General features: G+C 56.5%; 9 protein-coding genes across 9 annotated transcripts; 6 read left to right on the top strand and 3 right to left on the bottom strand.

Moving 5' to 3' along the window:
* Positions 1–1,211: 1,211 nt before the first annotated feature.
* On the top strand, positions 1,212–3,380 carry ATEG_05973 (putative MFS monosaccharide transporter; the record flags this gene model as incomplete). Its single annotated transcript, XM_001215151.1, has 9 exons — positions 1,212–1,356; positions 1,407–1,459; positions 1,508–1,780; positions 1,836–1,913; positions 1,973–2,368; positions 2,417–2,457; positions 2,571–2,860; positions 2,911–2,996; positions 3,054–3,380. 9 exons carry the CDS (start codon positions 1,212–1,214, stop codon positions 3,378–3,380), a joined length of 1,689 nt encoding a protein of 562 aa, XP_001215151.1.
* A 375-nt stretch (positions 3,381–3,755) lies between these two features.
* ATEG_05972 (S-adenosylmethionine:tRNA ribosyltransferase-isomerase) lies at positions 3,756–4,960 on the bottom strand (the record flags this gene model as incomplete). Its single annotated transcript, XM_001215150.1, has 2 exons — positions 3,756–3,832; positions 3,910–4,960. 2 exons carry the CDS (start codon positions 4,958–4,960, stop codon positions 3,756–3,758), a joined length of 1,128 nt encoding a protein of 375 aa, XP_001215150.1.
* A 757-nt stretch (positions 4,961–5,717) lies between these two features.
* Positions 5,718–9,656, top strand: ATEG_05971 (anaphase promoting complex subunit 2; the record flags this gene model as incomplete). Its single annotated transcript, XM_001215149.1, has 3 exons — positions 5,718–6,649; positions 6,803–7,250; positions 7,308–9,656. 3 exons carry the CDS (start codon positions 5,718–5,720, stop codon positions 9,654–9,656), a joined length of 3,729 nt encoding a protein of 1,242 aa, XP_001215149.1.
* Positions 9,657–9,814: 158 nt separating this feature from the next.
* On the bottom strand, positions 9,815–11,087 carry ATEG_05970 (TauD/TfdA family dioxygenase; the record flags this gene model as incomplete). Its single annotated transcript, XM_001215148.1, has 3 exons — positions 9,815–10,445; positions 10,500–10,765; positions 10,821–11,087. The coding sequence occupies 3 exons, from the start codon at positions 11,085–11,087 to the stop codon at positions 9,815–9,817; spliced, it is 1,164 nt and encodes a 387-aa protein (XP_001215148.1).
* Positions 11,088–11,833: 746 nt separating this feature from the next.
* On the top strand, positions 11,834–12,277 carry ATEG_05969 (uncharacterized protein; the record flags this gene model as incomplete). Its single annotated transcript, XM_001215147.1, has 1 exon — positions 11,834–12,277. The coding sequence occupies one exon, from the start codon at positions 11,834–11,836 to the stop codon at positions 12,275–12,277; it is 444 nt and encodes a 147-aa protein (XP_001215147.1).
* A 719-nt stretch (positions 12,278–12,996) lies between these two features.
* ATEG_05968 (MmgE/PrpD family protein) lies at positions 12,997–14,404 on the top strand (the record flags this gene model as incomplete). Its single annotated transcript, XM_001215146.1, has 2 exons — positions 12,997–13,448; positions 13,504–14,404. 2 exons carry the CDS (start codon positions 12,997–12,999, stop codon positions 14,402–14,404), a joined length of 1,353 nt encoding a protein of 450 aa, XP_001215146.1.
* Positions 14,405–14,687: 283 nt separating this feature from the next.
* Positions 14,688–17,692, top strand: ATEG_05967 (uncharacterized protein; the record flags this gene model as incomplete). The annotated part of the gene is made up of 6 exons (XM_001215145.1): positions 14,688–14,961; positions 15,008–16,227; positions 16,743–17,137; positions 17,183–17,332; positions 17,382–17,546; positions 17,593–17,692. 6 exons carry the CDS (start codon positions 14,688–14,690, stop codon positions 17,690–17,692), a joined length of 2,304 nt encoding a protein of 767 aa, XP_001215145.1.
* Positions 17,693–18,934: 1,242 nt separating this feature from the next.
* On the bottom strand, positions 18,935–20,346 carry ATEG_05966 (uncharacterized protein; the record flags this gene model as incomplete). The annotated part of the gene is made up of 3 exons (XM_001215144.1): positions 18,935–19,369; positions 19,422–19,628; positions 19,681–20,346. 3 exons carry the CDS (start codon positions 20,344–20,346, stop codon positions 18,935–18,937), a joined length of 1,308 nt encoding a protein of 435 aa, XP_001215144.1.
* Positions 20,347–22,307: 1,961 nt separating this feature from the next.
* rfeD (putative transcription factor RfeD) lies at positions 22,308–23,622 on the top strand (the record flags this gene model as incomplete). Its single annotated transcript, XM_001215143.1, has 4 exons — positions 22,308–22,421; positions 22,601–22,772; positions 22,825–22,967; positions 23,014–23,622. 4 exons carry the CDS (start codon positions 22,308–22,310, stop codon positions 23,620–23,622), a joined length of 1,038 nt encoding a protein of 345 aa, XP_001215143.1.
* Between the last annotated feature and the right edge of the window lie 244 nt (positions 23,623–23,866).

The following is a 23,866-nucleotide window of genomic DNA, read 5'->3' as shown; positions in this document are numbered from 1 at the left end:
CAAAGATCTAGGACGAACTGCTCGCTTACAGGTTGTGGTTAGCTTAATAGTTAACAGGGGTAGTGCTACTAAGATACTTTCGTGGACAGTCCAGTACGCAGTCTAATAAGCGGTTTAGGACCTACATAGATAGCTCAGCACGCAGTATTGTTAACTACGACGTATAGGATAACTTCTCTGGCCGCAAATAAGTTAGCAGCTATCGAGCGACGCGAGGGAATACGGCTTGTCAAGAAAGATATCATTCAGATTTCACCGTACTAAGGTATCTACCCATCTAAGATGGAGAGAACTGAGTGGCGTCCACCATCCCTGTCAGTGGCATCCGGGCATTCCGGCTTACATCCATCCAGCCCATTCGTGTATGACGCAGCATAATATTCTAGACGTCTTGTTCTATATCGGCACCCACTTGGCTTGATGGTACCGACGGTGGAGCAACAGGACGGAAAAATGCGCGGATAAATCCCACTTCTCCTTTTCTCCATTCTCCACATCCTCGCGGTGGTCCCCGTGGGCACCCCTCCAATCCCCAGATTGTCTGGAGTCTGACAACATTACGGACTAGTTAATGACTGATCAGGCTGAATCATGGACATTGGGCATTCGTTATGCCCGGTCATAACCTGCGCATATTGTTCATAGTATTTCCGCCGCTAGAAACGCCTCGAAAACGCCTCGACGGGAGAGCAGCGAACCAAGGCGCCTTAAGCCTTTCCAAGCCGTCAGCCACGAGGCTTACCTGGGGTGAAGCCGAGCCGGCAAAGGATTCTCTGCTTCCTTCCGATATTCTCCCGATGCCCGTAGCCTGTCCAAGAGGGGAACAGGCCTCGCCTAATGCCGGACCCGGTCATATCCCCGGCGCTGGCGGGTCCTCCGGGGGGATAAAATGGGCTCGGAAGACGAATCGGATGAATCTGGGGTAAATCAGCCCAGCAGTCATGGCGTCCAGCTGGCGCGGATTGGACGATACCGGCTGCATTGGTGTGTTCTTGGTGCATTCGGCCATCGGCACGACGACGAGATGAGACATCGTGCTTGTCCCAGGGGCCGTGAGCGCCGTGCGTTTTTAATGTCGCCATGGCCCCAAGAAAGCTTACCCTTTTCTGTTCTTTTTTTGATGTGAATCCAGTGAGGGCCATTTTCATCCTGCCGGTTTCTTTCATACTTCCTTTTTCTACCCCTGAGTAGTTCTATTCTCGACTCGCAACATGGCCGGCGGTATGGCCGCCGAGGGCATCTCGGGCAAGCGTGCCCAGCTCGCCGCTGGACGAGTTGGATGGCGGGGACTGTTCAGCAGTAAAAAGACCTTTGGCATTGCCCTGTTCGCATCTTTGGGTGGATTGGTGTATGGATGTACGGATGATCTGGTTCTTGATGTTACGATTTCGACTAACGCCGTCCAGACAACCAGGGAATGTTTGCGCAGATTCTCACCATGCCTTCGTTTATCGCTGCGGTATATCTCTCTACTGACATGCTTGAAGTACACCACTGACACCTCTAGACTAATGGTTATGCGGCTCACCCCTCCACGGCCCAGGGCATGCTCACCTCGATTCTCGAGCTGGGTGCCTGGTTGGGAACTCTGATTAACGGATACCTGGCGGATGCGACTGGTCGGCGTGTTACCGTGGTCATTGCGGTGTTTGTGTTTTGCATCGGTGTTATTGTCCAGGCCTGCACGGAGAACAAAGACTATGTGTATGCTGGTCGGTTCGTCACGGGTCTCGGGGTTGGAAACCTGAGTATGATTGTGCCGCTATACAATGCAGAGCTGGTCGGTCCATACCCATAACCCAGTTGCCGAACTGAACTCGTGCTGATGATCCCAGGCTCCTCCGGAAATTCGTGGCTCCCTCGTCGCTGTTCAACAACTGGCCATCACCTTTGGTATTATGGTCAGCTTCTGGGTACGTTCATCCCATCGCTCCCCTCTCCCCCCCGTCTAGACATCGCACTAACGGTATAGATTGGCTATGGCACCAACTACATCGGAGGCACCGGCGACGGCCAGTCCATTGCCGCCTGGGAGATCCCTGTGTGCATTCAGATTCTCCCGGCGCTCATTCTGGCTGCCGGCATGCTGATGTTCATGCCCCAGTCGCCCCGTCATCTGATGAACTGTGGTCGCGAGGAAGAGTGCTTGCAGACCTTGGCTCGTCTGCGCGAAGCCTCGGTCGATGACATCCTGGTGCGCATCGAGTTCCTCGAGATTAAGGCGCTGCGCATGTTCGAGGTGGAAACGGCCAAGAAGAAGTACCCGCAGTACCAGGATGGGTCGCTGAAGAGTCGATTCATGATCGGTGTGCATGACTACATGTCCTTAATTACGGACAAGTCGCTCTTCAAGCGCACGACTGTTGCGGTATGTGCTGCCCGTTGTCTTTGGGTTTGGCTGTTCTGACCAGCACAGTGCATGATCATGGTGTTCCAGCAGTGGAACGGTATTAATGCGTAAGTCTCATACTTCCTTTGAGATATATCTCTACTGACACTGTCATTCTAGGATCAACTACTATGCGTAAGTCCTTTATCCAGGGAGCATCGCACACTTCTAACCATGATAGTCCTCAAATCTTCAAGGATCTCCAGCTGGGCGGTACCACCACCTCCTTGCTGGCCACCGGTGTGGCCGGTATCTTCGAGTTCGTGTTTACCATTCCCGCCGTCCTCTGGGTCGACAACATTGGACGGAAGAAGATCCTGATCGCCGGCGGTATCGGCATGGCTGTCTGCCACTTTATCGTTGCCGGTATTATCGGCTCTTTCCAGCATACATTTGACACCCACAAGGGCGCCGGATGGGCTGCCGTCGTCTTCATTTGGATCTTCATCATCAACTTTGCCTACGCATGGGGTAAGCCCGAACACACATCCCCATCTGATCGCATACTAATAACTCCCCAGGTCCCGTCGCATGGATCGTCGTGTCCGAAGTCTTCCCTCTGAGCATGCGCGCCAAGGGAGTCAGTATCGGCGGCAGCAGCAACTGGGTAAGTACCGTTCACCCTGTCCCCTTTGCTATAAAGAATATGATCTGACAGCTCCAGCTGAACAACTTTGCGGTTGGCCTGGCCACCTCGCCGTTCATCGCCGCATCCAACTACGGTACCTTTATCTTCTTCGGCGGCGTGACCACCATCGGTGTGCTCTACGTGTGGTTCTTCGTCCCCGAGACCAAGGGACGCACCCTCGAGGAGATGGACGAGCTGTTCGGCTCCGAGGGCATGGCGGTGGAAGATGAGGCTCGCAAGCGCCAGATCGAGCGCGAGATCGGCCTGCTGGCGCTTCTCGGCGAGGAACCCGAGGGGGGAGTGATTGAGAAGAAGGCGATTGAGCATGCCGAGGAGCATTCGTCGCACGAGGAGAAGGCTTGAGTTGCTGTCTGGGGAAGTGATGTGCTTAGAGATTGTCTGATTTACGAGTCCTGCATGTATACACCGCGGGTAATAGTGAATACAGCGTATAATCTGTTGATCGGGATGTCATACTCTGTATAGATCTCATTACTGCCGAAACTCGGCCTGCCCGGCCCGAATCGGGTAATTCCGTCTGACGGATAAAACCGTTTATTTAGCCTAATCAGCCTCTCCGCATCTGTCTGGACTCTGGGGTGTTTCGTTCTCTGGACCATAAGGTGCCACTCCGAACAGAGCCGGCTCTGTGCTGCTAATGATGCCGTGACGTAGGTGGCAGACATCGACTTGTTGGGTCCTTGCTAGTGGTGCTGTCTGCGGACTATATCCGTAGATTCAGATAGACGTGGAGTAGCGCCAGCGAAGGAACTTGGAACTGCGAAAGCAGAGACAGCACCGAATCAGGTACACGTCTATACTTTCATATTTATTAATTATTACCACTAATAGAAGGACATCATCTCCAACATTCGCTACATAATAAGCATACAGTCCCCAAACATATCGAACTCATAGCCTCCATGCTCCGCAATCTCATCATAGCTCCGCATAACCAAGTCCTTACCCGCAAACGCTGCCGTCAGGACAATATGGCTAGACCGAGGCCGATGAAGGTTCGTTAACAACACATCCACCACGTTGAACTTGAATCCCGGATAAATATAGAGATCGGTCCAGCCATCTTGGGGCTGAATAGCAGCCTTACGCCCTTTTCCAAGGGCGAGGGACTCAAGGGTTCTCATGACGGTCGTCCCGACTGCGATCACCCGGCGCCCCTCGACCCGGGCTCGATTGATTTGAGCCGCCGTCCTGTCGGCGACCTCGAAGTACTCGGACCTGACCTTGTGGTTCTCAATCTCCTCCTCGCTGATATGCCGAACCGAGAGGACCTCGGTTGCTCCGACATGCAGCGTGATATATGCAATTTCAACCCCCTTGGACTGGATCTGAGCGAGGAGCGCGTCCGAAAAATGAAGGCCCGCCGAAGGAATCTCGAGGGACCCAGCCTTCTTGGCGTATACAGAGCGGTACGCCTCTGGCATAGACTTCCAGGTAGTGGGATTTAGATGGATCGTCTCGTCTAGGCGCTGGCCGTGCTGGTCGAGAGTTGGTACGAGTAGCTCGGGAGGCGAGAATTTCGCCTTCCACAACCGGTCAGGCTGTTGCTCCAGAAGAGTACAAGTGAGCTGGTCGTTGTTCATCGCAGCCAAGGTCAGACCTGACTTGACCCACTGCTGGTCAGACCGGATGTCAACGATTGTCGTGCCGTCGGGTTCATGACCGTAAACAGTCACCTGAACCGACTCGTTTCCATGTTCGAACCACAGGGTATTGGAGAGCATGTAGCTATCATTCAGAACTAAGACATCTCCTGGACGGAAATAGTCGACGATGCTGGAAAACACCGAGTGCTCGATCTTCGCCGCGGAGCGGTCCAACACGATCATTCTTCCGCTATCGCGACTCTTGCCGCGAACCTCAGCCGGATCGTGTGGCATGATTTGGGAGTCAAGGTCGAACTCGAACTCGGCAGTCTTCATGTTGGTTGGTTGGTTTGTTTTTTCTTCAGATTATTTGACTGGAAAGAAGGCAGACGGACGTATAGTAGAGGGCAACCTACGCTTCTTTAAGTACTTTCTACTTCAAGGCTTCAATGGATCTCCTCGACTGCATCAGAACCCCAGTACAACATTCGTCATACACTTGGGTTAGTCCACGGAAAGCGGAACTGTAAGTGCAGGAGGAATCCTGCGTGTAGCTGTTCATACACAGTATGGTTCTTGTCCTTCTACCGCATCTAGCCCGTTACCAGTGACCCAACACCTATCGGCACCGACTGAGAGTTACATGCTGCTTAAGATAAGCGTCATTGACAACCGTCACGTAACAAACCCATCCTGAATTAGGGTTACATGTTGACTCGTGTTACGCGAGGTTTTGAGAAAAGCTTCGCATACCTAGACGGTTGCATGGCAGAATCCTACCAGTCGAGAAGGTTAGATGCATGTATGAAGTACTTCTATAGAGAACACGGTCATAGATCATTCGGATCTATGTGCTAGGGTGGCATGCCCGAGACTCCTAAGCCCTCGAAGAAGATAATACGACGCCAGGAAATATGCAACGGCAGCCAAAAGTACGTTCATTCTTTGCTCAGCGTAGCATTCAGCAAATGAACTCCGCGTCGCATCAAAGACAAATCAGACCAGTACAAATAGCTCTCACTGATTAGACACACCCGTTGAGGTGCAGCTTGGGAAGGCCACTCACTCATTCTATTCTACCCGTATATGCAACATGCCAATTCTTTGCTGCTCCACCAGCCGCCGGTTGTTCCACAATATTTCTTGCCCAGCGCAATGTATCATCCCCACAAGTGATCCGGATGCCTACGAGCTTTACCCTGCGTTTCGCTGGGTGTACAACAAGCTGATGGTGGCCGAGCTGCAGGGGATCAAATGTGGGCCGCACGAAACCGAGCCAGATCCTAGCCTGTACCCGATCTTCAGCAAGCCTATATACAACCTTGGAGGCCTGAGCGCCGAAGCACGACAAATCAATACTCGGGAGGACTACTGGTGCTCTCATACCCCCGGGCACATGTGGTCAGCCTTGTTATCTGGGGGACATTATAGCACCGACATCGCCGTTGTTGAAGGAAACCCGGTCTGGTTCGGCCATACACGAGGTGTAGCCGGTCCGGGGCAGACATGGGAGTACTGGGAGATCAATGTCCTCGCAGACATTCATGTACAACAGAATATCACCGCCTTTATACAGGCTCATATGGCTGAGTACACTGGGATGGTAAACATGGAAACAATCGACGGGATGATAATTGAGGTCCACCTGCGGTTCTCCCCACAGTGGCCGGATATATATGGTTCCTGGTTTCTCCCATCGCTCGTGGATCTATATTCTGGAAGAGGATGGACCGGTCCCTCCTCCGCAAAGACGCGCGCGGGCTACAGCGTTCCTCTGTTCGACGACGAGAAATACGCCCCGATCTGCTCTCTGATCAAACCCGAACATCTGCAAGAGATGGAGAGAGAATTCGATGTGAGCAGTATTACACTTGGGTACGATATAGCAATGCCGCTAAAGGGCCGGACTCGGCCAGCCGGTGGCTTCAGAATCGCCTGGATCAACGGGTTTGACTTGGAGAAGTGCAAGTTGGCACGGCGCAGGTTACAAATTTGTATCCATAACCTATTCGATATGGACGGGCGGTAGGCCTTCGAAATCGGAGGAAGGAAGAACATATATCATGTACAGTACTCCGAGTAGATCAAAGGTTCAATATCTGGATTCATTGAGATCAATGATTCTCTGCATAAGTCCTGCTTACGTAACCGATACCTTATACACCAGCAACACACCAGACCAGACAACCACCATCAACAAATAAACAAGCAACAACGACAACACCATGTCCCCACGATGACTTCTACCGAATCGCCTGTTCTCCTCTCCCGGAGACACGTCTTCGACTCGGTCTTCTCTCCCACCTCGTCGCATGTTTACCAGACGCGACCGCTGGCACTCGGTCCCGAGCAAGCCCAGTGGGAACGCGCATGGCGTCTGGCGACCAGCTTCCTCTCGTTGCCAGATACAGGCTTCATCGCGCCGCAGTTCGCCCACGCCGACGACCCGCAGTTTCTGAAGTTGTCAAACCGCCATCGCAGACCGTCGCAGGAGGTTCGCGATGCCTTCCACTATCTGACCCTGGCGTTGAGCCGCGGAGAGCCCACCCCGCGCAACCTCTTCGATTGGTATAGTTACGAGATACGACGACATTTTCTCAAGAACTTCCGAGCTGGACTATATACGGTGAGCTATCCTCAAATCGCCATACATCACGGGTATATAGCTAATGTGGTACGACAGCTCCTCGACTCCCGCGAGAGAGATGGCCTGCTGCAGCAAATCGTCCATTCGCTCCATCTTGCACGTCGGATCTACTTCGTCCCCCTCCTTGACCACCTCCTCCCCCTGCTGGAACGCCCCGAACAAGATAAGATGCTCGCGAAGCTTCGACGCGGCTTCCACATGATGGTCGCCTACACCCTTCCGTGGCCGCAAGTCTCCGCCCTTCTCACACGCGAAATCACCAAAGACGCCCTGATCATCCTCGGCATCGATACCCTGAACGAAGAAGAGGATACCTACGAGGACGCCTCCAGCGTCGACAACATGGAGGTCGACCGTCCGTATTCCGTGTCGTATCGCGACTGGCGCGACGAGCCCTCGGAAGAAGCCCGCGCGCAGTTGATGGCCGGCGACGACGATGCGCGAGTCAACGCGGCCCGCGAACGGCTACTGGGCATGCTGGACGGTCTCCAACAGGTAGGCATGGGCGGTGACAAGGCACAGAAGGTGTTTGCTGGCGTGATGAACTCGCTCATGACGGAGTTTGTTCGCGCGGCGTATACCGCACAGTGGGAAGGTCCGTCGTGCGCGACACAGCATCTCCGATACTGGGTGGAAAACGTCTTTTCACGGCTGGTCGTGCAGGTCCTAGGCGTCATCAACGGGTCGGAGATCGGTCCGCGGGACCTGGAGACTCTCGACGTGCAGCTGAGCGATGTCGAGAAATGGAAGGAGATTGGGATCTCGCGGCTGGGGGCGCTGCGGACGGGCGAGCTGTTTGATGTGATTGTCGAGTGGCCCGCTAGTAGCGGTGCGATTGAGGATCTACGGCAGTTTACGACTCATCCGGCGGCCCGCTTGCACCTGACGCAGTCATTCATTGCGGCATTGAACCAGCGACTGTTGCACCCGGGCGCATCGACGGTGGAGATTCTACAGTTGTACATTTCCATCATCCGCGCGTTCAACCTCCTAGACCCCAAGGGCGTCCTCCTCGATCGCATTGCCCGTCCCATCCGCAGGTACCTGCGCGACCGCGACGATACCGTCAAGGTGATTGTCAGTGGGCTGCTGGCCGACCCTGCTGACGTGGAGGGAACTACGACTGGTACTGGAGACACGCTGGTGGAGCTGTCCGCCGAACTGACCAAGGCACACCACAGCTCTCTGCGCAACGAGGGCGGAGAGCTGGATTGGGACGATATGAACTGGGTACCGGACCCCGTGGATGCCGCGCCGGACTACCGCAAGTCGAAGAGCTCCGACGTGATTGGCAGCCTGATCAGCTTGTTCGAGTCCAAGGAGATGTTTGTGAAGGAGATGCAGACCATGCTGGCCGAGCGACTGCTGCAGAAACGCGCTGACTTTGATCAAGAGATGTCGGTGTTGGAACTGCTGAAGCTGCGCTTTGGCGATAACGCCCTGCAGGCCTGCGAAGTCATGCTGCGCGACATCTTCGACTCGCGACGGGTCGATGCCGTGGTGCGCAACGACCAGGGCCTGGCTGGGATCCGCGCTGCGACGCTCTTCCCCGTCACCCCCGACAACAACACGACCAGCAGACAGCCAGTTCCGCCGGACCTCCCTGATCTGCACGCGAAAATCCTGTCCCACTTCTTCTGGCCCGACCTGCAGGCCCCGCAGTTCAGGGTGCCCGAGCCCATCGCGCAGCTGCAGGAGCGGTACGCGACCGGGTTCGCATCCCTCAAACAATCGCGCAAGCTCACCTGGCTCAACGGCATCGGTCAGGTCACGGTGGAGCTGGACCTGGAGGACCGTCTGTTTGTGGACGAGGTGACGACCTGGCAAGCGACGGTGATCCACGCCTTCGACAGCGACGAGGCCGACGGCGGCGTCAAGACAGTGGACCAGCTGTCCAGCGAACTGGGCATGTCGGCGGCGCTGGTGCGCAGCGCGTGTCTGTTTTGGGTCAGCAAACGCATCCTGGCCGAGGTGCAGCGGGACACGTTCCGGGTGCTGGAGGTGCTGCCCAGCGAGGACGAAGCGGCTGCAGGCTTCGGCGGTGCGGGCGTATCAGACGTGGACGATACGGGCGACGATCAGGGCGTCGGCGCGGCGTCGGCTGAATCCGCCCACGCGGCGGCGGACGCGGCGGCCGCAGCAGCGGCCAAGGAGTCGGCCGAGGCAGCCGCCATGGAGAAGATGAACCTGTACTGGCAGTTTATCGTGGGGATGTTGACGAATCAAGGCGCGATGCCGTTGCAGCGCATTGTGATGATGCTGAAGATCGCGGTGCCGGGCGGGTTTCCGTTCAGCAACGAGGAGCTGCGCGAGTTCCTGGCGGGCATGGTGAGCAAGGGCAAGCTGGAGATTGTCAGCGGGGGAAACTACAAGATTGTTTCGTGAGCTCTACGAATGATGACGGTGATGACGGTGATGGTAGCATTAGGGCGTATTACAGGGCATTCGGAATAGGAGTTCAGGTCCTAATCGAACATGGTATATTGGCTAAACAGCAAAACACGGACACATTAAACAATATCACCGACAGATGCAAGCAACCTCTACTCAGCATCCAACGGCGCAACAGGCGCCTGATCATCCACCTGAATCCCCCCTCTCTTCTTCTCATTACTGTCCCAGAACGGCAATCTCCAACCGCCCTCACTCTCCGGCGTCGCCAACCACAACCGCATCAGATGCCGGCGCGGCATCGGCGGCGGGTAATCCGTGTACGCTGTGCGGGCATGCAGCACATGCGAGTTGGCCAGGAACTGGATATCGCCCACCTCGAGGATCATATGCAGCGCCAGGCGGTTGCAGGTGGCCTCGAGGACGTCGAGGGCCTCGAGCTGGGCGGGCGACAGCGGCGGAATGATGCCGGCGTCGGAGAAGCGGGTCAGCGAGCGCACATAGTACGGATCCCACTTGGTGTAGACGCGGGCGTCGGGGCCGGCGCCGCGCTCGAGGTACATGACGCTGGTGCGGATGTACTCGTCCTGGCCGTGGCTGGTCTCGCCCTTGCGGTCGAAGTACCAGATCGGCTCGGTGAGGGTCTTGAGCACGTCCGGGCGCTCGGCGGCGAGCGTGTTGTAGACGTGGTGCGAGGAGACGATGTCGGATTCGCCGCCCTCCATGGCGCGGGTGATGCAGAGCAGGCCGACGATGTCGGAGTCATCGGCGTGGAAGAATTGGCTATGAACGAATTAGCTGGGATCTGATCCTCTGAGGTAGGGGGAGGCGACGCACCGAGCGTTGGTCCGGTAGATGCGCACCGAGTCAATCTTGGTCGAGTCCTCGCCGAGATCCTTGACGTGGCCGAGCACATGGCCGCGACTGTTCTGCGAGACGAAGTACCCCAGATACGTGCCCAGGCCCATGTAGGCGACGGCGGACTTGTGGTTGCCCCATTGCTGGACGGGGAAGCCCTTGAACAGGATGAAGCCCTTGCCGTCGAGGAGGTCGGCGCGCAGTTCGGCGAGACGGGCGGCGAGGTTGGGGAGGGGGAAGTTGTTCTACATTTGTCAGGTTGTCCTGTGCCAGTGTAGCTATCCTATGGGAGGGTTGTACCTTGGTGATCCCCGTCAGAGGGATCTTGTTCTGGAGAAAGTTGTCGGCAGCGGTGCTCAACTCCTCGATCTCGTCCGCCGAGAACCGATGCGTCCACTTCTCCGGGGCATCGCGATACTCCTCGGCCTTCCAGACGGTCGGACCGGTGATGTGCTTGGGGAACTTGTCAAAGGGACGCAGTTCGTTGTAGAGAGGGGGGTGCTGGCCGGTGGTTTTGAGGCCGTCGGGGAAGATGTCGACGGGGACGGGGGTTTGCGTGAGGGCCATGTCGAGGAGAAGATATTAGTATCGAAGTAGAACTGTCAGGGCGATGCAGTAATTGAAGCAACTGATGTCGAGCTGGTTGATCCTGTCGACAGCGGAACTGTTCCATCTTATATCCTCCCCCTCTGAACCCATTTCCGATAGACCCTGCCTAGGCATTAGCCGATGTATAGACCACCCAATCGTGGCCCGCAATGGCGTGCCAGCAGGATATCCAGGAATGCGTCTTCTTATAGGCAGACGCCGCCGATGCGATGGTGGTGGTTGGCGTGTAGATGGCGCAATCCTGCCGCGGCGATGTTGTGATATGGCGGATCCTCCGTCTTTCCTTGGACAGCCATGGAGTGTTCATATGATGGAGGGCATTATTGGTTATAGAAGCCATGGTTCTGAGATGTGGGTGCTGGGTTGCATATCAGTCTAGACGTTTAGACTGATCTTGAGGCTGGCCGCAGTCGGCGATACCATAATATCACTCTGTAGATCCTGGGGTATGAATCTCTCGGGCGAGAAGTCCTCTTCATATGCTGTCTTTTTCTTCTTCTTCTTCTTCTTCTTCTTCTTTCCCTCCTACAGTTAGTCCCTCTCTATGTCCTCTTGTAGTTTCTGTTTTTTGTATAGGCTTGGGATGGATTCGGTTACTCTATCAGGAAACCCAATGCGACACCCACCAAGCATGAAAACCCTTCTCATACCCATACCACCGTAGCAGTACATTGTAGACCTACTCACCTCCAGCCCATATCACAATGCACATCGCCCTGCTGGACGTCGACGTCCCCGTGCCAACCGTCTACCGCGCCCGCGGCCTGTACTCGTCGCAATTCCGCCATCTGCTGGAACACGCCGCGGCACGCCTCAACCGTTCCGCATCGCGGGGCATCTCCCTCTTCTGCTCCTCCTACGACGTCGTCGGCGGCGCTCTACCGCCGCTCGCCAGCCTGCGCACTGCGCCTGATCCCAGCGACCCCGATGTAAACCCGGGAAACCCTCTCGCCCGCCCGATCGACGCCATCCTGATCACCGGCGCCGCGGCCGCCGCTACGACGTCGACGCCCACGCTGGATCGCCCCGCTGCAGTCCTTCATCCAGACCGTCTACACGGACTACCCGCACGTCAAGCTGTTCGGCTCGTGCTTCGGGCACCAGATCATCGCGCAGGCACTGCTCTCGCCCGCCTTTGCGGGGCATGATCCCGCCCGCGCAGTCCGCGTCGAGGCCGCCGGCCCCGCTGGGTCGGAGATGGGGCTTGTGCCGGTCGCGCTGAGTCGGGAGTTCGTGGAGCGGTTTTCGGTGCTGCAGACGCTGCCGGCGCCGGCGTGTCTGCGGCTGCAGATGGTGCATATGGACTGGGTGGTGCCGGGGAGGCAGCGGGAGCTGCCGGCCGGATGGGTGAATGTGGGCTCGAGTGAGCGGTGTCCCGTGCAGGGGCTGTATTGTCCGCGCCGGGTGCTCACGTACCAGGGCCATTTTGAGTTCGATGTGTTTGTGACGCGCGAGACGGTGGAGGAGTTTGGGCGGCGCTGTGGGTGGGAGGAGGGGGTTGTGCGGCGGTATGTGGAGGATGTTGAGAAGGGGAGGGAGGGGTGTGAGGAGGGCCAGGAGGATAATGATGACTCGAGGGTTGCTGCTGAGGTGGTGGTGTTGTTTTTTGCTGAAGGGTGATGGTTGGGGCTGTATAGATGGTGTTGTATATATGGATTTGGGTATGGAATGAACTGTATAAACTGCGGTCTATAGAGCTAGATGTAGATGCAGATGTAGTATCAGTCTATCTGTAGTTACATAAAGCCTTGTCGGCTATAGTACTAACCATTGTTGTGGAGTAGGATCGCCGTCTATAAGAATGTATACACCCATCCACGTACACTCCATCCTTGTAACTCCTCTGTATACTCATCTGTATACCGTCATGTCCACCCAAGCAGCTGCCCACTGGGCTTCCACCCTAAGCTACGCTTCCCTCCCCCCATCCGTCGTCCACGCCGCTGTCCGCAGCTTCTACAACTGGGTCGGATGCACCATCGGAGGCAGCTCTCACCCCGCGACCTCCATCGCCTACAGGGCGCTCTCGCGCTTCTTCGGCGCCCCGACATCGGCGCTGCTGGGCACCCGCACGCAAGTCGACGCCCAGCACGCAGCCCTGCTGAACGGCATTGCCTCGCACGTCCATGACTACGACGACACGCACCTGGAAACCATCATCCACCCAACAGGGCCTGTCGCTGCCGCCCTGCTGAGCATCGCGCAGTCGCTGGACCGGCCGGTGTCAGGACCGGAACTCATCACAGCCCTTGCGGCGGGCATCGAGATCGAGTGCAAGGTGGGACTAGCTGTATGGCCTAGTCATTACGATGTGGGATGGTGAGTTGTCACCACTTCCTGGATAGTCTTTTGAAACACCAGTTCACGTGTACAGGCACATCACCAGCACGACAGGGTCTATCGGCGCCGCAGTAGCAGTCGCCCGTCTGCTCAACCTCGACGAAGAAAAGACCGCCCATGCAATCGGCATCGCCGCGACGCAGGTCACCGGGCTGCGCGAGATGTTCGGCTCACACACCAAGTCGTTCCACGCGGGCCGAGCAGCGCAGAACGGGTTACTCGCCGCGGTGCTCGCCTCCGAGGGGTACACCAGCTCGCTGCAGGCGCTGGAGGCGAAGCGCGGATGGGTCAAGGTGGTCAGCGACGATGACACGCTGGAGCAGCAGATCGCCAGCCTGACGGCCGGGGGCACATGGGAAATCGAGAAGAACGCCTTCAAGCCGTTCCCCTGCGGGATCGTGATCCACCCCGTCATCGACGGGTGTGTCTGGCTGCACGGCGAGCTGCGGCGGCGCGGGCTGCACCCCCGCGACATCAAATCCATCCATGCCACCGTGCATCCGCTGGTGCTGGAGCTCACGGGCAAGCCCGCGCCGCGAGACGGCCTGGAGGCCAAGTTCAGCGTCTACCACGGCGGCGCGGTGGGCGTGCTCTACGGGAAGGCCACGCCGGCCCAGTACGACGACGCCATCGTCACGGATGCGAGGACCGTTGAATTGCGCGACAAGATCACGGCCACTGCGTCGGAGGAAATCCGCGCGGACGAGTGCCGGCTGACGGTCGAGGTTGTCGGGGATGTCGCTGCTCCCATCCATTGGCATGTCGACCACGCCGTCGGCAGTCTTGATTCGCCTATGACGGACGCACAGTTGACGGCTAAGTTTGCCGACCAATGCGAGGGTGTTGTCGGGACTGAGCGGACGCAGGAGATAAGCAACTGGTGCTGGGCTTTGGAGAAGGCGGATGATGTCCGGCAACTTGGGCAGATCGTCTAGGGGATTCGTTTCGGCTATGCCAGCGCCACCCGGTGCTAGAATGCGGGGATCCTGGGGATCTTGGGGTAATAGACCAAGCTTTAGTGGGATCTTTCCCGGCTATGCTTGGGATGCTTGACTGGAAGCGTGTTAGTTGGGGACGGCATGGCGCCACCGTGGATTTGGACAAAGAGAAGCATATAGCCGTTGTGTATACCCGTGCGGGGAATACATATACTTGGGATGTTAACTTGACGATGTATCCTTTGTAGTTGTGATCCAGAGCATATTGACAGCAGATACAATGGGCACAAAAGACGACATCCAGCCGGTGCCAGAGGTTTCTCACCAAGAGACAGTTCACGAGGGCAAGGATGGTCCCGCCTTCACCCTTGAGGAAGAGAATCGCGTGTATCGCAAATTGGACTGGAATCTGATGCCGCTCATCTTCGTCCTATACAGTCTCTCGGTGCTCGACCGTGCCAACCTGGGCAATGCCAAAATCGCAGGAATGAAAGAGGATATCGACCTGAGCGGCCGCCGATATGACTGGCTTGCGACGGTGTTCTATATTGCCTGTGAGTATTGCAGTGCGCAATCGCATCTGACACTAACGCCTTCTAGACATCCTCTCACAATGGATGACGGTAGGATGGAAAGCATTCCCTCCGCATATCTGGGTGGCTTCTGCGGTCTTTCTCTGGGGCCTCGTGTCCACCGTCCAGGCGGCCTGCATCAGCTGGGCCGGGCTGATGGTCTGTCGCGTGCTGCTGGGCGTTATTGAGGCCATGTATGGAACAGGCGTTCCTCTGTATCTCTCGTTCTTCTATCCGCGCGAGAAGCTCGGCCTGCGGACAGGCATCTTCCTCTCGGGTGCTGCGCTGGCGAACGCATATGGAGGCGCGTTGGCATATGGGATCTCGCAGGCCAAGGCCTCAATCGGCTCCTGGCGGATCCTCTTCATCGTCGAAGGTCTCCCCAGCGTCCTTCTCGCCTTCGTGGCCTGGTTCGCCATCCCGGACTCGCCGCAGCAAGCCCGATTTCTCAACGAGCGCGAGCGAGAAATCGCCCTCGCCCTCTCCCTCCGACAGCCGGGGGACCGTGAATCCAGCGGTCTCCAAGTGAAGCAAGTCCTAGACGCTCTCCTCGACTACAAGAGTAAGCCCCAGCCCCGTCATCTGCCATATGAGATTCCCCTGACGACTGCTACAGGCTACCCACCCGCACTGATGTACTTTGGCTGCAACGTCTGCTTCGCCTCCCTCCCGCTCTTCGTGCCGACGATCATCTCGCAGATGGGCGCCTTCACCGAGATCCAATCGAACGGCCTCAGCGCGCCCCCGTACGTCCTCTGCTGGATCATGATCATCGTCTGCGCGGTCGTTTCCGACCGCGTGCACCTGCGCGGCCCGTTCGTCGTCGGCGCGGCCCTGGTCGCCGCCATCGGTTACATCCTGCTCGCCACGCAGACCGTGGTCGCCGTGCGGTACTTCGGCATGTTCCTGGCCACGCAGATCTTCGTGTCTGTTGCGCTCGTCCTGACGTGGGTCGGCAACACGCACGCCACGGACTCCAAGCGCGCGGGCGCGTTTGCCATCCTGGCTACCGGCGGCCAGTGCGGCCCTATTCTCGGCACGAACATCTTCCCCGAGACGGATGCGCCGTATTATCGGAAGGGCATGTGGATCTCGTGCGGTGCGTGTCTGATTGTGGTGGTTATGGGCGTGGCCCAGATGTTCTTCCTGTGGAGTGCGAATCGGCGGAGGGACCGGGAGTTTGGGACTGAACGCGAGGAGGGCAAGACGACTACGGCGTTTGGGAACGACCGGACGTTTAGATATACGGTTTAGCGGGTGGGTTGGGAGGTTGTTGGCAGTGAAGGGGTGGGTTGGCTGGCTTAGGGCTGAGGAATGACGACTTTGGATGTCTAAAGCAGGTGGTATTGGCGCCATGATACGAACACCGGAATTGGAACAAATAGTTATGGAGTTGTGCGCCCTGTCTACGCACTGCCATCTTGTCCAACACATAGACGAGTAGCCTTCCTGGGCAGTTAGTTCGCCTGAGCGGCTCGCCAACCAAGCCACTGATAGATTCAGGAGATAAATAGGAATGCTCAATCATGCAGATGCTGTATCTCTTGGCTGGATTCTATCTGACCTGATACGACCAGGCTGCCGTGTTCTCGATGAGTCCCGGGCGTTTCAAGATAGTACATCGCATCGCACTATCTCCATATCAAACATGATGTATCGTGGATATCTGCTGTCATCTGTACTATCACTTGCAACGTATTCAGCTGGTATGGACTTCATCACAAATCATGTCTCTCTCTAACTGATAAGGCGCCGTGGCCCAGATATGTCAGCCTACCCTGCTAAGCCAGGATGAATGGACTATACACTCCCAGAGCCAGCTCGACATTATATCCGAGCAATGCACAACACTAGTCGGGAATGTCGAGATTGCGTCCAACTACACCGGCCCGTTCACCGTCTCAGGCGTCTCCAATATCACCGGCGTCTTGTCAGCCGCCAACACCATAGGAGCTCGAAACAACATCTCCGTCATTGAGCTCCCAGATGTACTACACCTTGGAGGAATCAGCTTCTTCAGTACAGATACAACGACTATATATATTCCGAACGCAGCTAAAATCGGCACGATATCTCTCACCAGAGTCAACGCCACGAGCTTCTCTGCACCGCTGTTGCAATCAGCGGTTGATATCAATCTAGACGGCGGCTTTACCGAGTACGTCTCGCCTCCATTGAACGAGAACGATCTAACGGTTTGTAGACTCGACCTTGGTCAGCTAACCACAGTCACATCAGAGCTGAACATCTGTAGTCAACCCGGCTGTGCCCCAACCCAAGGCCCGCCTCTTCGCGTCAACCTGCCAGCCCTGCAGAGGGCCAGCGGCATGCAGATCGTGGGGTCCATAGCGAGGTACTACCCAGCGGAGCATATGTCTTGATGTATACTGCTGACCCTGCAGCCTGTCAATGCCTGAGCTCACCCAGGCGTATCGCAATCCCTCCGCCGACGACGAAAGCATCGTCCCCGGGCTATACATCGGCAACTACAGAGATGCCATATCCATCAACCTGCCCAGCCTGACCAATGTGACGGGCAAGATGGCATTATCGGGAGCCGTCAGCGGGTATGCAGGGAGCAACAATCACGATATCTTGTACTGATGTTGATAGGCTCTCCGTCCCGCTGCTGCAGAGCACAGAGGCTGCTATTGAGATTGACAGCTCCACCTCTCTGGATGTATTTTCACCTCATGCGTGCTACTACCATTGATCTTTCTGGGAATATCTCGTCTTAAGTCGCAGCAGTCTTCAGATGAAGCTCTTGCTAGTGTATTGTTGTCTACAAGAGCCCAATTTCCGGCATCGTCGTATGTCGACAGTATCACGATCGACTCCGAGGATAATATAGACTGTGGATCATACGAAGAGGCAAAAGATCGCATTCAGGACGCTCCAGGCTAAATGAGCGTCATGTTGGGGTCTTTACATGCTCCGGAGCTTCTCCTGATAACGGCGTCGGCGACGGCATGAGCCCCGGAGCGATTGCGGCTGTAGTCTTCGGTGCCATGGCGAGCGTCGCTGGGTAGGTTTGCGGTCTGCTTTGGGTCATGGTATGGAGGAAGAAGAAGAAGGGTGCTAGCGCACAGTCTAGCACGATTGACCTACAAGATCAAACGCAGCAACGACCGAGGACGCCGCCGCCTCCGTATCATCCGCCTCCTTATACCCGTGAGATGTTGGCGTATAAATATGTGATTTATATCTTGGAACCCCACGCTTTACAGAAATCCAAGGCAAGTTGTCTTCGACGGTGAATCACTTATTGTGCGCGTGTGGCACTGCTTTGATGCTGTGGAGAGCTGTGAAGGAGCTGTATCGGCCACTGTAGGTAGCCATTGGAAGGGACGTAGATATTTAGCTGGCAATGCTTCCTGTTGACCCAACCTACTGGCTACTAAGTAAGATTCTCCGCATGTTCGCAACATCATTATGAGTCTCTTCCACTGTCAATCCACCATGCCCGCGATTTTCAATGCCCGCGCAGCCTGCTTCATCGGCCGCATCGTCGGAATCTCGGCACAAAATCCAGGAACAATGTCACTGGGCGATTTTCCGAGTTGCCGGTGACCGGCGAGGTGTCCAACAGCTCGGTCGACACAGCCCCGCCTTATATGGCCATGGTGACGGCGATGGGGCCTTCCGAGCCGGGTTTGTAGATGGAATCGCGTCCATCGGAAGTGGGTGGCTAGACCGAGTTGCTGCCAGCCGCTCTATCAGAGGTCCAGTTGTGACGGTGATGATGATGTCTACGACTGCAATCAATGCGACAGCTCTCCACAGCGCGGAAGTGGTGGAGATATGGACCAGACGTGACAGCTTGGCCATCCGAAGCCTCGGGCGGTGGGGTCCCATCGGAAGGGGATCGGAAGTAGCTATACAAATCGAAGACAACATGAATGCATCAATCTATGCAAAAAATAAACAATCGCTGCTCAACGCCCAGAAGAAATGATTATAAAGACCCTCGAACCACCCCCGACAGTCTCTTGCCCAGCTCCCGCCGCGCCTCATCACACATCTTCGGCACATCCACGTTCGCAATAATCCCATTGCGGTAGTTAATCGCCTCCTCGATCTTGCGAAAGTCCCGGCCCACCCCCTCGGCCAGCCACTCGTAGCAATTCCCAATAAACCGACTGCTCTGCACGAGCCACTGGCCGCGCTCGCGCCGACACGCATCAAACGTCGCCAGCACGGCCTCCAGATCCGCATGCGTGCGCACCCGCTCGTCCGCCAGCAGGGCCGCCAGCACCGCCGTGTCCTCGATGCAGAATCCCGCGCCGGCGCCGTGGTGGGGGGCCGTGGCGTGCGCGGCGTCCCCGGAGATGGCCACACGGCCTTTGTAGAAGGTCGGGACGGGGTGTTCGGCCAGGTCGAAGATGGCCCACTGAGCTGTGATTAGTCGTCGTTCGGGGGTCAAGATGAAGAGGGGGACGCACCACGCTGAGCTCCGGGTCTGTCAGCTTCAACAGGTTGGTCACGTTGGGCCCGTAGCCGGCAAAGTCGCGGAGCACCTCGTCGCGCGTGCCCTGGCGCGTCAGCCGGGGGTAGTCCGTCCAGGGCTCCGGGGAGGTGTGGAAGGCGACGATGTTGAGGGTCTTGCCCTGGTTGACGGGGAAGGTCAACATGTGGCCGCCGGGGCCCATCTATGATTATTCAATATGCGTTGCCTGGGGAGGTCTGGCAGGGGATGCGTACGTGCATGCAGGCGTTGGAGGCGAGCTCCTCGCCGATCGCCTCGATGGCCTGATCCATCGGGACGAGTCCGCGGTAGGCGTACTTGTGGGTGTAGGAGGGGTTTGCAGCGGGATGGTCCTCGCCGACGAGCAACCGGCGAATCTGCGACTTGATGCCGTCGCAGCCGATCACGACGTCGGCGAGATCCTCCGTGCCGTCGGCGAAGCGCAGCGCGAGACGGCCATCGGGCCGCTCGACGATGGACTCGCAGCGCTTGTTGAAGCGCGCAATGTTGTTGGGGATCAAGCGGATGAGCTCGTCGAGGAAATGGGCGCGATGGACGCCCGTCTGGCCCAGGCTGTTGCGGATGGTGAAGGCGATGTCCTGGCGGCCGGCGGTGGTGTTGGTGGTGGGCGTGTAGCCGTCCAGGTAGTCGAACCAGACGTCCTGCTTGGAGGGCCACAGGTTGCGGGTGCAGACCTTCTCAAAGGCGGCGTGGATGCCCGGATGGCAGGTCTGCATGGCCTGGACGGCGTTGGGACCGAAGGAGACGCCGGCGCCGACTTCCCCAAAGGCCGCTGCCTGCTCGTAGATGGTCACTGGGACGCCGCGATGGTGGAGGGTGATGGCCAGAGTGACGCCGGCGATGCCACCGCCGACGACGGCTACATGGAAGGTTTTGGTCATGGTGATTAGGATGTACTAGAGAATGAGCGAGATGCTGAGATCCTAGGCAGATGGATGAGTCTATAGAGGAGTCTTATGTAGTCATGTCTGTGTTGATTGTGGCGGACTCGGATGTCGGGGAGTATGTCGGCAGCTCAGCCTGCCCCATCGGATGCTGCTGGGACCCGCGTCTGTCTTCCCCGTGGGGTCTTCGGAGGGGCCATGCTGTGGGTAGCCGATTGTCTGGAATAAGGTAGGTTCGAGTGGTGATCAAGCATGCTCTGTATAGATGAGGGTCTCAGTGGTAGCTGTAGCTGTTTGGGGGAGGACAAGATCTTATGACAATATGCATATGTGGCATGGCGGTTCAGCTGGCTGTTGGTCATGTATATAATCAAACGCTGAGAACATATCTCTTTCTACATAAGGATCTTGGCCTTATATACAGAATATATGATATGGATTAAACTGTAGTCTGTATAATGTCCATGAGGCTCAGTGTATACTTCTAATGGTATACTGATTGATCCATGACCGGCAGATTGTCAACTCCATAGCCGACCTCCACCCCAGCCCAACCAGATTTGCTGGCAAACCGGCAGCCTGCTAGCAGACTAAGACTAACTAGCAACCTCCGCCGGATAACTCCTCTTACTAGCGGTCTCGGATCTCCACTGGACACGGAGCTGCATGAACTGGGAGCAAACGGAGGAAGCTCCGAGCTCAGTAAGATCTCGGACTATGCTCTTGAGGTGGAGCAGATACCTGGTAGGACACCTATCTATCTCTTTTATTTCTGGTCGGTCAATATGTACTTCATAGAGTCCTTGATGAACCGGTACAGTAGACTCCGATGTACCTCCACTGGTCCGGTCTAGACAAACTAGTGAGTGGCGCTGAATTTGCCACTGACCGAGTAATTAAGGGGTAGAAAAGTCTGCTAGCTGGGCTGGTCAGTTGCGAGTGTCTATTTCTGGAGTAGATGTAGGAAGATATCGAGAATACTCTATAATATAGAGTGATTAGCGTAGTAGACAAAGTCCTCGTTGATGAAGCTGAACGAGCTGATGGAGTGTATGATACGGTCATTACGATACAGGGTACCTCTCTTTTGATACCGGAATCCGGAGGTACTACGGGGTACCTACATTAGGTACCTACCTATGTACCTAGGGCTACCTAGGTACATAGGTAGTTTTCTTCATCTAAATGAAATATTAGGCAGTAGAAGGAGAGTTACATGAGTTTTTGAGCCATCTGATATAGACATCCTACCTGTCTGAACAATTGTTTAAGAGACATCCAGACAGCTGAGCTAGCTGAGCTCCTCAGATCGGAGCAGTTCGGCTGTAAGATTACCATCTGATACACCGCATTTATCTCCTGCTATCTATTAACTATCTACTCCCATCTTCATAACTATACAATTCGACTCCTATAGACTGCATTATACTACTACTGTCTATTATACTATTATATCTTTACTAGAGACTACACTACGACTATTGACATCCTATCAACTATACCGATATAATAAGAAATTGCAGACTGATGGATGGTGACTAAACTAGCTTTCCCGTTTCGGCCACTGAGCTTCCCCTCCTTCTCTGCCACTTCTTCTTCCTCTTCATTTCTCTCTCTTCCTCTTCTCTCTCTACGACCAGCCTCGATTCTCTCTTCTTAACCGACTCTCTCTTCCGTGTCGTCCTCTGTACACACTCTCCCCTCTAGATCTCTACATCTCTAGATCCTAGATTCTAGACCCCTCCCTCGATCTACAACCCCTCCACCCCTCCCCCTTGATCCGAGGACCTCCTTCTCTCCTCTCTCTCTCTTCTCTCCCCTCCGTTGATCCAGGAGATGTCTCCTTTGTCGTATCTCTGATCTAGCTCTCGGACTCGCGCCGTCCATCCTGTTCGTGTCGTGGTGCTGTTCGTGCGTTCCGACCATCCGACCGTCCGACCGCGGACTCGACCGCAGACATGCCGCCTCGATCCTCGCTCACCAGCTCCTTCTCCGTCACCGACGCCAACAATGAAGTCGTCTGTCCCTTGAAGAATAACGACGGGTCCAATTGTCGCAAACGATGTCTGGGGGTAAGTGGTCCGGTCCATCCGTCGCTGTAGCTGGTGCGCTGCAGCTGTGGAGCTCTACTTCGGCTATCTCTATATCTCCTCTCTTTTATACTCTGATTTCGTATTTCGCCGATCGTTCTGTACCTCGTATTTCTTATGCGACCTTTGTCGAATCTCTACTGACTTCTCTGACTTCTCAGGAAAAACGCTATCGCTCCATGCAGGAGCACATCCGTCGCGCCCATCCCAACCACTACATCCCGAAGCTCCCCGCGACCGAGGAGAGCTTCATTCTCATGGTCAACACCCCACCCGATCAACGGCCCCAGCTCTCCCCGTCCAACCCCAATCCCCCGTCTCGACGACGCAATGGTATGTGACCTGCTCTTTCGTCTCTATCGCTCGTCTTCAAGCTGACCGTCAGACCGCGACATCTACGTCGCCGATGCCAGTGAGCCCGCCACCCCGCGCCCTATGGACGATACCCATCCCGCCGCCGCCACCGCCGCCGTCGCCCTGGCCCAATTACACCACAATCGCTTGGTCTCCGACTGGGAGACGGACATGGTATGGCCCCGGGACAGCTAAGGAGACCTCGACCTCACATCTCTAGGAATCCCACTCCGACAATGACATCAGCCGCGACCGCATGCGATCCTCCATCGAGCTCCCCTCTCTGCGCGACCACTTCAAGCAGGACTCCCTCCCGCCCTTCTCCCCGCGACCGCGCGAACTTCTCCCCTCCATCCTCAACCACTCGCCCCCAGGTCGCTCCTCCACCCTTCCCCCCATCCAGCAAAAGAAGTGGCCGCGCCCGCGCAAATCCTCCATCTCCGGCGCTCGCAAGCCCAAACATGAACGCTCCAAGTCCAAGGAGTACGGTCGCCGCCCCAGCTTAGGCGATCGCAAAGCCCTGTCCGCCGAACCCCAGACCGCCGCCTGGGCTCAGGGCAAGCGCTGGGAGGATCTGATCGAAGCCGCGACTTCGGCGACCGAGGCCGACGACGAACGCCATTCTGAGGTAGGTCACCTTTCACTACCCGTCGCAACCTTTAGCTCATCCCACAGGTCGGTCGGTCGCCCACCATCCCTCCGGTGTCCAGCTTCACCTCCGCCCCCATGGGGAAGAATCGCTCGTCGCTTCCCCCGGGATTCCAAGGACTGCCGCCCCCGACCTCGCACCGTCCGTTCCCGCCTCATCCCTACGCCGCGTCGCCGTTGAACAAATCCCTGACCCCACCGCCGTACGACCTCGCGCGCAGCCGGGACAACGACCTGGAGCCCTTCCCCTCGATAGAGTCGTCCCTCGACTCCGCTTCGACCGCGTCCGGAAAGACCCTCCACTATAATCACGTCGGTCCGGCCAACGACTCCAGTCCGGTGCTGAACATGTTCCCATCGTCGGCCGTGCAGCGCCAACACCATCGCTTTTCCAACCCCACCCCCGCCTCCATGCGGAGCCGCGA

The sequence above is a fragment of the Aspergillus terreus genome, genomic scaffold (genome assembly GCF_000149615.1).
Source record: "Aspergillus terreus NIH2624 scaffold_8 genomic scaffold, whole genome shotgun sequence".
In the NCBI taxonomy this organism is placed as follows: domain Eukaryota; kingdom Fungi; phylum Ascomycota; class Eurotiomycetes; order Eurotiales; family Aspergillaceae; genus Aspergillus; species Aspergillus terreus.
This window is presented reverse-complemented; position numbering and strand designations above follow the sequence as displayed.